This window comes from Stylophora pistillata, chromosome 13 (assembly GCF_964205215.1).
Source record: "Stylophora pistillata chromosome 13, jaStyPist1.2, whole genome shotgun sequence".
Classification (NCBI taxonomy): Eukaryota; Metazoa; Cnidaria; class Anthozoa; order Scleractinia; family Pocilloporidae; genus Stylophora; species Stylophora pistillata.
Genome location: NC_142531.1, coordinates 207,501 through 222,771, shown reverse-complemented (window position 1 = coordinate 222,771; position 15,271 = coordinate 207,501). Strand labels below are relative to the sequence as shown.

At 39.1% G+C, this 15,271-nt stretch overlaps 1 protein-coding gene across 1 annotated transcript in view; it reads left to right on the top strand.

The window, feature by feature from the left end:
* Nucleotides 1-2,846: 2,846 nt before the first annotated feature.
* LOC111334655 (tectonic-like complex member MKS1) overlaps nucleotides 2,847-15,271 on the top strand; it is a 25,399-nt gene continuing 12,974 nt past the window's right edge. The window contains exons 1-6 of the mRNA XM_088743220.1: nucleotides 2,847-3,005; nucleotides 3,127-3,254; nucleotides 4,163-4,233; nucleotides 4,440-4,522; nucleotides 8,289-8,361; nucleotides 8,901-9,004. Of these exons, the coding sequence (XP_088599346.1) occupies nucleotides 2,932-3,005; nucleotides 3,127-3,254; nucleotides 4,163-4,233; nucleotides 4,440-4,522; nucleotides 8,289-8,361; nucleotides 8,901-9,004 (533 nt within the window). The 5' untranslated portion in view covers nucleotides 2,847-2,931. The remainder of the gene's footprint in view (nucleotides 3,006-3,126; nucleotides 3,255-4,162; nucleotides 4,234-4,439; nucleotides 4,523-8,288; nucleotides 8,362-8,900; nucleotides 9,005-15,271) is intronic.

Below are 15,271 nucleotides of genomic sequence, written 5' to 3'. Positions count from 1 at the left end.
CAGATTTATGATTTTTCCTGAGATTCCTCGAGCACGCTTTCACATTTTTCTTATCGTTTTCGCATTCTTTTCACTCACGGTGATTTGTATCCAGTTAGGTTTTTCGTATAATTTTTCTTTGTTTAATTTCTTTTGTACAAGTTTCTGGGTAAAATTGAACATGTGAAGTATCAGAGTTCGTTAAGTTAACATCGTTTCTCTACCGCGTTCAACTCTAAGTTTTTCCAAGATCTTCAAGTCATACAACGTTTGTAAGTGTCTTTTCTTCCTTGTCCGATTGCATTTCCTCTGTTGTTTGCCTTTTTCTTTTCCTTCTACTTTCTTGTACTAGCTTGTAATTATTTTGTTCCTTGCAGCAACCACGATCAACCGTTATGTAAATAAATTTTAAAGCGTTCGCGTGTTGAAACCTGACTTTGTTTGCAGTCACACGTTACGTGTACGGCCCGATTGTACCGGAAGTTAAGAAATGTAAGGTAATTTGGCGAAACAATTTCGTTCCTAAACGGTCTGGGTTATATTCATGTACTCTGTGTAATCCGATGGAGTTCGACTTACTCATTTCCAAGTGTAAATTTCAGTAATCGTGCGATTTCGGGAAAAATAATCGCATATCTATTGTATTCGACACGGTATCTATGCAAGTATCATAAACATCTACCGAATGGAGGTCGCGCAGGGGACTAACATCCACGCATAGTTAGTAGAGGGGAATTATGATCCACATAAAGGAGGTAAGAACCACAATCGGTCGTTGGTATCTTTTAGTTTTAAGAAAGCTTTGCCGACCTTAGCTAAACGTTAGCTACAGCTAGTTCGGTTTCTCTGTCAAGCCCTAGTATAAGAGTTTCTTCACAGTGTTTTATTGTAAAAAAATTGCAAAACGCTATACCTGATGACATTTCGAGGAGGGGAGGGGGGGGTCCTTATACTTGTCCCAATATACGTTTAACTTAATAGAGAATGCATCATATAAATTGGAGGCAAATCAATAGATTTTTGGCTCCTAGGAGTGATCGGTATGAAAATTATTCTTAAACTTTCAAAGGCAGACAGATTACAAGATTGAAGAAAATTATCAATAAGTTAATAATTTGGATATATCAACAAAGTTGAAATGGTAAATTGGCCACCGTATTGATTACAAAAGCTGACGTTTCGAAACGTCAGCTTTTGTAATCGTTACGGTGGCCAATTTACCATCTCAACTTTTTTGATGTATCCAAATTATTTCGTTACCCCCACCGACGCTGCCCCAAACAGTTTCTTTAGAAACTATCAGCCTTTATCAATAAGGTAGGCTTGATATAACTCCAAATTTCTCAGGACCAGTCAGCACAGAAAATGTGTGGTATTAGTTCAGAGGATTAACTTTCAGATCTTGGAGTGAAAAGGTTAAATACTATATTTAAAAATTCCTTGTATTTTTGCAATCAGTTGCCGAGATTACTAACCATCCATGACTGCATAGTACATAACATAGTGCTGCAGATTGGAAACTGTTTGAGTTTATTTGAAGCTTATTTCCACCTGCAGATTAGTTTAAATTGCTGGACTGGTTTAAAGCCTGGTATAAATATATGTAATGCCCGTAGAGATGATTAGTAATTAGTTCAAAACCATGCTAATCAAACACCTGTTGACACATTTAATGTCAATCAAAACCAATAAACTTAAATCGAATGTCAGACAACTCGTCCCCTAGACAATCAACCCCAGGCAACTCGTCCCCGACTTTCAGACAACTGGCCCTCAATATGGAAACAGTAGGGGGGCCATTAGGTTATCAGTTTAGTTACTGTCAAGTGTCACCCTCTCCAATAAAGTCTACTTACTTACTTACTTACTATGTTACGTGGCTGGATTACAAAATGGTCACGTTCATGTGTTCACGCGAACGTTACAATCGATCGCTACAAGCGGAAGTCTCGGTCTCGTAATGTACTTTAAAAAACAAACTTTCTTCTTCTTTCAATGAATTATCACTTTATGAGCATAAAAATATATTTGTCCAACGTAACACAGGTGTTTTCATATTGGGGGCCAGTTGTCTGAAGATCGGGGGCGAGTTGTCTGGGGCTAATTGTCCTAGGGGCGAGTTGTCCGGATACCCTTGAATCTGTTTATTTATTCTCCTAAACGAAAATTCTTAAGCAAAGATATGACCATGATCGTGGGTTGTTGGTCTGTATGGTGAGAAAAAGCCATAACAATCCTCTACATTTTGTCATCACGCACTGTAAGTCTGTAATGTGCACCTGCATTGACATATTTTTCTGACAAATAGCCAATTATTACACGATGAGTTATCTTGTAAATAAGTTTCCTAATGAGTATTTGGCTGGTAGTTGTTTACAGTAACTTTTTGAAACTTTCTGTCAAATTATTTAGAAAACCATAAAATAGTGTAATGCCATGATTCAAGTTTAGTTGCATTTAGCTGATAAAAGCAATACTTTTCAACGTTAGTTTGCAGAGCACTTTAGCCGAGTAGAAGTTCCTAGTTTTTAATCGGGTGATTACAACCGATTGTTGATTTTAGCTCTCAGCGTGACCTCCGTTCGGTAGACGTTTATTTATGGTACTTACGTGGACACAACGCCGAATACAACAAATATGCGATTGATTTTCTAGAAATCGCACGATTACTGAAATTTACACTTGGAAATGAGTAAGTCGAACTCCATCGGTTAACACAAAGTACATGAATATAACCCAGACCGTACAAGAACGAAATTGTTTCGCCAAATTACCTTATATTTCTCAACCTCAGGTACAATCCGACGGTACACGTGACGTCCTCGTAAGAGAAATCCGAAGATGTACCTCGTGTAGGTTGATGTTGGTTGATGTTACTTTGACGCGCCAAACTATGATTTCTTCCGTGACAGAGCAGTCGCCATGAGCCTGGGTCATAGTTGAGAAACAAATATGGCGGATTTCATGGAAGATGTTGGAGTTGGTTACTATCGCTCGTTAGATCCCCCAAAGAACTTTGTTGTGAAGTACGACAATATTCTACTTCCAATAGCTCATTTAAAAATCATTTTAATTTAACTCAGATGCATTTACTTTTTCAACGCGAGCCGTTTTGCGAGTCAGCTGGTTTTCTTGATATTTTCAAAGGGTGAATTTAAGGCGAGTGACAGCAGCGAGTTATCTTCCAGAGTTTAAATTTGGTTCTCAGCAGAACATAAATGATCAAGGTGCTGAAGTCGCCGGAGAAGCTTTGGAAATGCAGGAGTTGAGACGAGGTTCGTGACACTCCTGTACAGTGGTATATACAGTAGAAAGTTTTCTTAAAACCTGAGAAGGGAACCCAGTCAAGGACGAACTTAGCTTTTGTATGATGCACGGTCCTTCGCAGTAGATAGCGCTATTTAGACAATAGCGAAACTCAGACCTAAAAAAAAAAAAAAAACATAAGGCCTGTACGGGATTCGAACCACTGACCTCTGCGATACTAGTGCAGCGCTCTACCAATTGAGCTAACAAGCCAACTGGGAGTAGGCCGTTAAGTTGATTCGTAATAAACCCGTGATGGTAAATCAGTTACAATGAATATATGAAGTCCATATATTTTGAACTGCGGTATATAAATACGTATGATGCACGATCCTTCGCAGTAGATAGCGCTATTTAGACAATAGCGAAAATCAGACCTGAAAAAAATCAGGCCTGTACGGGATTCGAACCACTGACCTCTGTGATACTAGTGCAGCGCTCTACCAATTGAGCTAACAAGCCAACTGGGAGCAGGCCGTTAAGTTGATTCGTAATAAATCCGTGAACTTAGCTTTGTTGGTAATTATGACCTGACAAGGCCACTTGTCAAATTAATTGTGTGTGACCCAAGAGGGCAGAAGAAGCAGTGTTTTTTGGCTTGTCTTAGCTTTTGTTAGACTTGAATTGAAGACTAGAGCCACCCAGCACTCGTGAATCTAGAAAGATGCGCGTTATTTTTCTTTGTCATGATCACTTGTGCATATCTTAGTTATTTCATTTTTCTTAGCATGCCATTCTGACCTATGGTCAGTTAATTTTTTTTCAAAGAGGCTCTGACATGCAAGGACTGTCTCATTTATTTCAAATGGTACTATTTCATTGTGGTAATCATTAAATTGGTGGTAATTATTAACTTTAGCTTTTATACTTGAAATAGACCAAGGTAAACCACTTGACCAAGATTCAGAAGAATCTATGTTTTATTGGCAACAAAAGATGTTCTCTCAGGTTTGTACTATTAGTGGCAATTAATAATGGGCTAAATGGCTTGACTAAGACCTAACTTTCTTCATCCTGTACAATCAGTTTTTTTTTTGCTGCCGTAGATGTATACACATTTCAAATGATGGGTTGAGTTTTTAAAATGACAAATACCTTATAACTTAGTCCTACATGAATTTAAATTTACTCATTTTCTTGTTCCAAACCATTAGAGAGAGATGGAACTCTATGGAGATCTAACCAATTGTTTTGGACCTCTGGAGCAGAAGTATCATGCAGAAATAATAAAGCTACGGTATGTTAATCAAGATATAGGGGAAGGTTTGTTTTCTTTAACCTAAATTACCAAATGAAATGTTGTTACAGGTGTTTGGGTGGTGGTATATTTCTCCTAAGTAGTGTTAAATGAAGTGACTTAAGCCTTTTGGTCCCCTGAGGAACATAGGGCCGCAACAACACCTCCAACGCACTTGGTTCTGTGAGGTCCTCCTCAGCTGTGCCCATGTTGTTGCGATGGCCTTCACCTCTGCGTCAGTGCTCCTGTGCCGTCTGTTTCAGTCTTCCTACTTTTCTCTTTCCTTGTGAATTCCAGTCAAGGGCTTGCTTGGTGACATTTGAGGGGGATTTCCTGAGTGTGTGGCTAATCCACCCCCATTTCCTTTTTCTGATCTCCACTTTGATAGGGCTTTGACCAGTCTTGTCCTAGAGGTCGGCGTTGAAAAGGATGTCTGGCCATCTGATGTTGACGATGTTTCTCAGACATCTGTTGATAAAGGTCTGCAGCTTGTGGGTGTTTGACTTGGTAGTTCTCCATGTTTCAGAGCCATACAGTAAGACAGACTTGATGTTGGTGTGGAAGGTTCTGATCTTGTTGTGGAGGGAGAGGGCTGAAGAATTCCAAATGGGGCAGAGGGTGTTGAATTCATGTCTGGCCTTGTTGATCCGGTTCTTGATGTCTTGTCTGTTCCTTCCATCTTTGTTGACGACGCTGCCCAGGTAGACAAACTTCTCCACCTCATTCAGGTCTTTGTTGTGGAGTGTGATGGGGTCTTGTTTCTTGTTGTTTATTCGCATCACCTCTGCCTTCTTGATGTTAATATTGAGGCCCGTCTTCTCAGCTTCTTCGGCTAGACAGGACAGCTTCTCCTGTGCATCCTGATGTCTGTGTGAGAGGAGGCTGATGTCGTCAGTGAAGTCTAGGTCTTCCAGCTATTTGGTGAAAGTCCACTGGATGCTGCTCTTCTTGTCTGATGTTGTCTGCTTCATAATCCAGTCGACTACCAGAAAGAAGATGGTCGGTGATAGTAAGCAGCCTTGACAAACACTGGTCTGTACCTGGAATATGTCTGTCAACTTCCCCTCGTGAATGACTTGGCAGAATGGCAGTTGCTGTATGATGGAAATGAACCTGGGGGGGGGAAGCCGTAGTGTTGAATGAGTCTCCAGATGATGTCTTGATCCAGACTTTCGAATGCCTTTTGGAAGTCAATGAATACTGAGTACAGTGGGGTCTGCCATTCCAGCGACTGCTCAATGATAATTGTGTAGTTCCAGAAGATATCTATACCCCCCACGGAAGGTCATTGGAAATTCCGAGGGGGAGGGGGGTTCCAAAGGCAGTAATTTCCGAGGGGTTGGGGGGGTTCCATGGGAAGCTATTCTTCCAAAGGGTGACCCATTCGATTTGAAGCACATACTTACGTTACGTTGTTTGGAAACAAAAATAATTGCTACTTACCACTGCGATGAGGTTAACATCAAATGATTTTATTTTTCTGTTTCCTCTTTAAGTTAGCTAGCGCCTCAACCTCCAGAAGAATGAGTCTGGTTGGTGTGTAATTTTGAAACTCAAAATGGCAGACGAACAAGACTCATCACCAGATTCCCAGTTTCGTCTGACACATTATTGTGTTTTTTACTTCTGTTTAGACCATGCCCAAAATAGGATTGGTTTTTTCTTGTTTTTCGCTTAGTACGGATGATCTCAAATAGTGCTTTACTGCGAAGGATCGTTCTTATATACGTCTCATAACCGCAGTTCACTCATATGTTTCATATGTTTGTTGTTGTTCGATTTATCATCTACGGGTTTATATCGAATTAATTTGATGGCCTGCTCCCAGTTGGCTTGTTAGCTCAATTGGTAGAGCGCTGCACTAGTATCGCAGAAGTCAGTGGTTCGAATCCCGTACAGGCCTGAAATTTTTTTCAGGTCTGATTTCCACTATTGCTCAAATAGTGCTTTACTGCGAAGGATCGTTCTTATATACGACTTTAGGCTTCATTTGCCGCTCCATAGACTGGATGCCCATGGTAGGTAAAGTATGTAAAACACCAGGACTTCTTACATTATCTATTTAAGAGATTATAAAGTTTGTGTTCTAGGAAAAAGAACCTAATTAAATGAATCTTTTTAAGATGTTGACTTAACAAAACAGAATAATTCCTTTTTGACCGCTTAATTGTTGCGTGGGTGACATTGGACATCAGGAAATTTTAAACAAGTTTCAACTACATTCAATGTGACCAAAATAACACCTTCATATAATAAAAGGCCTGAACCTTTTGATTTTGTTAGTAATAAATTTATCAGAGAATCTGTTCCAATATCTAGGATATGTTGTTTCAGAATTTACTGTTATCTCAATGAAATAAGTTCTTGTCATTCTATGCAAAGATCATGTCTTTTGCCGCCATTTATGCTATCCGCGACTTTGTTTAGTTTGGGTTCAAGCAAGTTAATCATCATTCTCTTAAGAAAGTGATTTGTAATAATATTTCCAGAGGGATATTTCAAAATAATGGAAATTCCAAGGGGGAGGAGAGTCCTTGACTACCCCTCTGGAATGGAAATTCCTGGGGGAAGGGGGGTCCTAAACAGAAAACCCTCCATGGGGGAGGTATGAATATTTTCTGGAACTACACATTTGCAGTGTGGCAATGTGGTCTGTGGAGGATCTGTCTTGGTAAAAACCTGCCTGCTCCTCTCGTAGAATTTTGTCAAGGGCCTTCTTGAGTCTCTCCAGGATTATTCTTGTCAGGATCTTGCTTGGGATGGAGAGCAGCATGATACCACGCCAGTTGTTGCGTGATGACAGGTCCCCTTTCTTCTAGTCATCTGGGATGTGCTCGTTCTCCCAGATCTGCATCAGGAGGGGATGGATTATCTCTGTGGGGGTCTGGATGTCCACCTTTAGTGCTTCTGGTGAAATGCCACCTGGGCCTGCTGCCTTGCCTGACTTCAAGGACTTGATGGCTTTGCTGACCTCGGCCTTGGCTGGTGGATTGATACTCACTGCTAGCTGGTTTGCTGCTGGTGGGATGTCAGCTGGGACTTGAGGTGGGGGTCTGTTGAGAATCTCTTGGAAGTGTTCTGCCCATCTTACTCTCTGTTTGGCTTCATCTGTGGTTGTCTCACCATTTTTGTCTTTCACTGGTCTTGATGGGGCCTCGTTCTTCCCTGACAGTGTTCTTGTGATATCATACAGCCTCTTCATATCTCTTTTGCCAGCTGCTGTTTCTGCTTCTTCTATGAGGTCATGTATGAAGCTCCTCTTGTCCACTCTGGTGCTTTTCTTGACCTGTCGGTTCAACTCTCGGTACTGGGCCTATAGATCTTGCTTCCATTGCAGGTCTTGGGTTTGGTTGGTGTCGTTCTTCAGCTGTTTCCTCTCGTTGATGAGGGTCCAGGTATTGGCTGACAGCCACTCTAAATAAAGTACATGGTTGAAATTTTCAGTTGCTGTTTTGTAGGGTGTATGAAAGTTGTCAACTGATAGCATTTCAGTTATTTGCAGTTCAGAGGCTAGTTGTTTTAGATCTCAGTAGCACTCTCCCAGGAATGATGAAACTTGATAAACTGATTCCTCATTTAATGTTTGAATTGTATATTAAAACAGAACTAACTCATGTAGGAGTTTTATGCTACTATGAGACCTGTTGTAAACAAAATGTAAACAATGAAGCCTTCTGTAAACTAATCAAGAATATTATATTACATAACCCTGGCATATCGCTTACTTGACTTATCTTGGTACTATTTTTTATTATTTTTTATGAAGGGAAAAAGGTGGAAGACCAAATAGAAGACTTTTCTCATATGTTGATTGTGATAGTTATGTGAATGTGGATGAGGTAGGTTAGAAATCACAATCCTTTTTTGTGGCTACTGCCTCCTATATGAGGCAAGCATAGTATAATAGCATAGGATTTACTTAGTTGCAGTGCTTTGTAGGTTCACTTTGGTTTACTGCACCATGCACCTCAAAATTTATCCTTTACTTTGTTCTGAAAAGACTTGAGTTGTATCAAATTGACTTGTATGAAATTATCTTTCTTGATGTGACTCTATTGCAACTCTTTGATTGATTAGAAGTCAATCGAGTTTGGCTGATGGAATCACTAAACAGTTTGTAATACATTAGCGAAACAAACTAGGAGATGCTACTAATGTGACCTTAGATATTGGCAAAACAACCTAAGACATAAGTAAACTGGTCATTAGCGAAACGAATGGTGGGCAAAACAACGGGTTACCTTCTCTTTTTCCAGGTCTGTTTGGACGGATGGATCCGTTTCGGTTTTTTTTTTTTTTTTCAGTTTTTTTTTTAATGAGCCTTTGTGATTTGATTCATGACTTGTTCTGTTTATAGAATATTGAATTGTTTCCACAGGAATCAAGAACTCTCACAACTTCTCCAACTGAAGTACCCAGCTACCTCACAAAGAACATGACAACTGTGAGGAGGAGAAATATTGGAACCAGAGTTGGCCACAGGTGAGAATTTTGACATTTGTATTAGATTGGTCAAAGGAATTATACAGGTCTTGGTGGCAAGGGGGGGGGGAGGTTTGTTGGTGGGGGTGCATCCAGGCTAGTTGGTTGGTACTTTGATCTCCCTAGTCATTCTGGGTGGTGCATGGTGGTCTGCAGCCTTTCCTTGCATCTTGGCAGTTTGGAGGGATGCAGAACTCTGGAATGGAGACTTCTCACACACCCCTGGGAGCCATAGTCCAGCTGACCACTATCAACTGACTCTTTTATTTCTAAAACCAATACAGCCTAGCATTATACGTAATGTAGGCAACATACAGTAATATTAAAAAACAGTTACAAGCTTAGTAAGACTCTAGACTGACAGTCTTAACAAAGAATATCTAACCAACAGAGTGTATGTTCTTTCCATAAGGTTGTAGTAGTAGCAAGTAGGATAAATATTGTAAGAAATATACAACTTTTTTTAGAGACATATTTTGGCATGCTTATACCATTTTCAATCAATGAGTAACTGAACATGAGTAATTATATAACAAATGAATAAAGGCTGATAGTTTCGAAAGAAGCTGTTTGGGGCTGCGTCGGTGGGAGTAACGAAATAATTTGGATATATCAACAAAGTTGAAATGGTAAACTGGCCACCATAATGATTACAAAAGCTGACGTTTCGAGCGTTAGCCCTTCGTCGGAACGAATATAACAGACAAGTAGATTAATAAAATATTTACAGTATGATGTAATACAAAAGCGGGTACTAATTACAGTGTGACAACAAACATGAAATTAAAGGTGTGAACTAAAATGCTAGAAAAGTGTTATAATGCTGTAATTGTTTGTTAAGTTCAGGTTTGATCTTATTTATATAAAAAGCTTCTTTGAGTTTTAAATCAATTGAGTTGTTGGCAGAATCCAGAATACTAAAGCAAGAAAGGGAGTATTTGTTCTTACAAGAAGGAGATGTGTTAAAATGCTTAAAAATATGCAAGTTTTTATCGCTTTCCGTGTGCTCCTTTATCCTAGTAGAGAAGTGGCGACTAGTTTCGCCAATATAACAGGAATTACATCCCGCCCAAGAAAATTGATAAACTACCATGGATTTCAGAGCATCAGGAGTACGATCTTTAACACTGAACATGTTTTTAATTTTGAAAGAAGTGAAAACTATTTTGTTATTTAGGTCTGATTTACAAAAGCGCTTAGTGAGTTGTCGGAGTTAAGGTTCGCTATTTTAGAATAATAGCCGACAAAAGGGAGTTGAAAGTAACGTGTATTATTGTCATCAATGTTCCGGCTATTTTGAGAGGAGGACCCGTCAAGATACCGCTTGAGAGTTCTTTCAATAATATGCGAAGGAAAAGAATTACGTTTTAAAGTGTCGGAAAGTTTCTTAAGAACACTTTGAAGACCGGAAGAGGTGTTGTTGATTTTGTAGATATGGTCAATGAGAGTTTGGATAAGGCCAATTTTGTAGCATGATGGAATAAAACTGAACAAATTTGTTAGGAGACCAGTGTAGGTTTTTTTTTTATGAAAAACTGAAAAAACACAATCATTTGAAGAGTTGTCAATAAATATATCAAGAAAGGAGAGTTTACCGTCATGCTCTTTTTCTAAAGTGAATTTTATGTTGGGGTGCTGTGAATTAATGTAATCAAAAAATGACATCGCATCCTGTTCATTGTGTAAGACACAAACAGTGTCGTCAACATAACGTCTATAGAGTAGAAGGCGAGTCGAATGGTTATCAACAACTCTTTGAATGATTGTGTGTTTTCAGTTTTTCATAAAAAAGCCTAAAAAAGCCAACAACTAAGGTTTGGGTGGGAACTGGAGCTCAAAAATACACATCAGCAATGGCGGACAGCAAAACAGCAACTGATAAAATATACTGAGCACGTGACTCAAAAACAAACCCTCGGGCCCAGGCCCCAGAGGTGTGTGAGAAAATATTTACCGCTTATTTTGTTCCTCAGCCAGTGGAAAATACAACTTATCTTTTAGGCCACTATCTTGATCCGCACGTTGTCAACAGGCACTTTTCAATTAATAATAATAATAATTACAGTTCTTAAAACACATTATACGCGAGTCTCAATGCTTTTACATAAGATTTGAAGTACAACTATAAGATAAAAATTAACTGCAAATTATAAGCGATTTAAAAAGGTAAGTCTCGAGCCTGGTTTTAAAGGAATGTAAGGTTTTGTAGTATCTTATAAAATCAGGAAGTTTGTTGCAAAGCATAGGGGATGCACACACAAAGGATCTGTCGCCATTGGTAGAGGTTCTAAATCTTGGGATAGACAGATTAATAGACCTTGAGGAACGGAGAGAGCAGACAGGTGTATAGAGAGTTAACAGATTTTCCAAGTAATCAGGAGCCAGATCATGAAGTGCTTTATAGGTATAGAGAAGCAGCTTGAAAATAACACGATGTTCTATAGGGAGCCAGTGTAGATTAATGAGGACTGGAGTAATATATTCAAATTTTTTCACTTGCGTAATAAGTCGGGCGGCTGAATTTTGTAGTCTTGGAAGTTTCTGTATTTCAGAAGAGGGCAAGCCAAAAAACAAGCAGTAATCCAGTTTAGAGGAAATAAAGGCATGAACGACCCTTTCGGTGTCTTTCTGATATAAAAATTTCCTGATTTTACTATGTTCATGTAAAGATAATGAGCTGGAGCAACATATATTGTTAATGTGGGTGCGAAGAGTGAGGGTAGAGTCTAGAGTGATGCCGAGATATCTCTCTTCATTTACTGGTTCGATAATAGCAGTGCCAACTTTGAGGTGTAAAATGCTGTCACTGGGTGTGAACTGAGAGTAGAAGTGAATGACTTCAGTCTTGGTTGGGTTGCATTTAAGACCATTCTGCGTGTTCCAACATAGAGCATCATCAATGCAGAGTTCAAGCTGTTCTAAGGCAACATGACGATTGCTCTGCCTTATTATGATATAGAGCTGAGAATCATCAGCTTATATCACGGCATCTATCCCATGAGCTCTTATAACATCTTCAAGAGGACCATAATACAATGAAAACAATAAGGGCCTGAGTACAGAACCTTGGGGAAGGCCAAAAGAGTTACATTCTGGATCGGAGCAAGTTTCATTAACTACAACACATTGAGGTCATTCTTGAAGATATGACTTTAGCCATTCAAGGGCAAGGCCAGAAATCCCATATTTATTCTCCAATTGGTTGATAAGTATTTTTGTGGTCGATTGTATCGAAAGCCGCTGATAAGTCCAAGAGGACTAGGACACATTCGTGTTGATTATCAATGGCAGTATTGATATTATTAAACACTTTAAGTAGTGCTGACTCAGTGCTGGTAGCAGTTGATTAATGCAGCGTTTTAAAATCCAGGTTGGGACAGAATCAAGTTGGCAAGATTTCGTGTTTGATGACATGATAAAGCATTTTATCACGTTTGATGACATAGGCTGGAAGCATGACAGTGGACGCACAGGACAAGTTTCATGATCTTCAATTATTGATGTTGATAATGAACTAGTGGATAATTCACATTGAATGCTGGCGATTTTCATCTGAAAATGTTCACTAAATCTCTCAGCGAGTTCTTTGTTTGATTTGTGTTTGGGCAAGACTGGAGCCTTTTTTACATTAAGAAATTTGTCAACAAGCTTGAGCAGCTGATCGTGACTTGCATCCTCAACTTTCTTCCTGAATTGGTCAGATTTAGCAGCTTTGATGTGTTTAGTGTATTCTGAGCATATCGTTTGATACATTTGTAACATTTGATAAATTTGTTAGTGAACTGTCAGGTTGGTATTTACATATTTTCTCTCAAGTTGCCTTTTCTACTTTTTAAGTTCTCTTAGCTCATCACTGAACCAAGGAGCATGTGGCCTCAAAATTATTTCTCTTCACTGTAATGGAGCATGTTTGTTGAGAAGAGAGCACAGTATCTCATTGTACTCATCAATCATGATGTGAAGATCACCTCCGGCAAGGTTATTGAGTGACGAGGTGGCAATGTCCTCACTGAATTTTTTGATGTCAACATTCCGAAATTTTCGATATGTTACACTCTTGCGGGTTGGAGCAGGGCAAGGAAGATCAATGTTGCAAAGCAGGCGTTTGTGATCAGAGGGAAGTTCAGGAAGGTTATCAGCGCAGCAAGTGATGATAAGATCAAGAGTGTGACCATCACGGTGAGTTGGACCTTCAACGTGTAGCTGAAGATCAGCCGAATCAAGCAAATTGAGGAAATTCCTTCCTCAGAGTTTGTGGGATTATCTTCATGAATGTTGAAATTGCCAGCCAGGATGAGCTTGTTGGGCGTAGCAATCAGTTCATCAAGAAATTTCGAGAACTCAGAAAAGAATTGCGGTGTAGAAAGTTTGTTTTTCTTTGTTGCTCTTGGTTGATAAATTGTCAGCAGACGAAATTGTTTATTTCCAGATGTAATGGCCAAAGCAAGGGTCTCGAAGGACAAGAATACCGAAGAAATATTTTTCTTGATTTGAAGTCCATTTCGTGCAATAACCACAACTCTGCCACCTCTGGTGGCTCTTGGAAGATTAAACATTATAATCTTGTAAAGTGTTAATCAGGTCAGTCGTGGCAAAACAATCATTTCCTGTAAGCCATGTTTCTGTGACAGTGCAAATATCAATGTGTTCAAATATTACTAGATCACATAACGAGGAAATTTTATTCTTTATCGAACGTGCATTCCATACGGAAAATCACAGTTTAAGGCCACAATTTAAATGCGCTGACTTCAGCAGGATGCAAATGATGTTGTTGACAGATTGCATTGATGCAGTAGATGCAAATTTTTGATGATTTTGTCAAGAAGGTGTTATAATGGATTGTATATTAAATGACTTTCTTGATTCTTGTAACTTAACTTTCTTCCCGCTTCTCCTGCCTCGATAACATTGATAAGATCCAAAAGAGCAAGCACAATGTATTGGGGAAACTGTTGACCATGTAAAGTGAGGATAATAAATTGGCAGTGATGGCATACCAGAGCAAGAAATTTGGCAAATTCTTGTCTTTGGTAGATATCAAGGTTGATAGATTGATCTGACGTGAAAAAGCAAAAATGTTGCTGTGTACATGATTTCTCGGAGTGTTGACAGGCCCAGGGTTGAGCTCAACATCCATATAGATTGTAATATCTTTCCCAGGCAGAAGGTAGCATAAATATCCATGTTTAGTCCACGTGCATATCAGTCTTGATGGAAGGCGTGCACCAGATTTAATGTTGTTGCGGGGCTGTCCATGACTAATAGATCTCAGTGTAGCAATCTTTGGTTGTTTAAAAACTACGTTCGAATATTTTATTTAATTAGCTTTGCCAACAATACATATAACCTATAACACAGCCGGATAAAATAAAATAGCAATAACAATAACGGGCAGGCAACCACAACAGCGATAGCCAATTACTGTGGTCCCAAAAGTATTAAAATATTATGGTAAAACGATCACATCAATAATTAATAATTAAGAGCAACCTAGAGTTAGTATTGTTTTCAGGCTGCGACATGAATTGCATTTTGTACAAATAGTCTTATAAGTCCTGGAATTGTCAATGTCATAGATCTCTCAAAGTGCGGTCGAATAATAACACATCAAAACACGTTTAAAGTCACTCACATTGTTCATACTTAAGTTAAGCTCGTCAAACAATGTGTTCCAGATTCTTATTGTTCGTACAATAAATGAACGTTGAAAGGTCGAGGTCTTGCATATAGGTACAAAGTATTTAGTAAAGTTGTATTGGCCGACGATCGTGTGTCTTGTAGAATGGGGAGTAGGAACAATTGTAGGGTCTATATCCACCAAACCATGGGTAATCTTAAAAAACAGTAACATATCTACGGCAAGTATTCATGCCAGTAGCTAATAGGTAGTAAGGAAAGAGTTTCTAGCCGTTCTTCATAACTCTGAGAGCACAAGAATGGTAATTTCAAGATTTATTTTGTAGAATAACAGAGCCGGTAAAATGTAAGAACTGCTAACAGAAATAAAAAGTAAAAAACGAGCACAAAACTTTGATGCTGCCATATTGGGTGCATATAATTAACAATTGGGCTGTTTCGTTCTTTTTTTCTCATCACCATGTTCTCACTGGTGGTGTGGCTCCATTTTCTGTATGTTCCCTCATTCCCTCTGACAGGGGGCTGGTGCCCAGGGTGTTGGCTTTGGAAATTTTTGCTCTGGCCAATTTATATTGTCAACCTAGTGGATAAAACTGAAGTTACTTACTAGATAGATAGTTGCGTCTT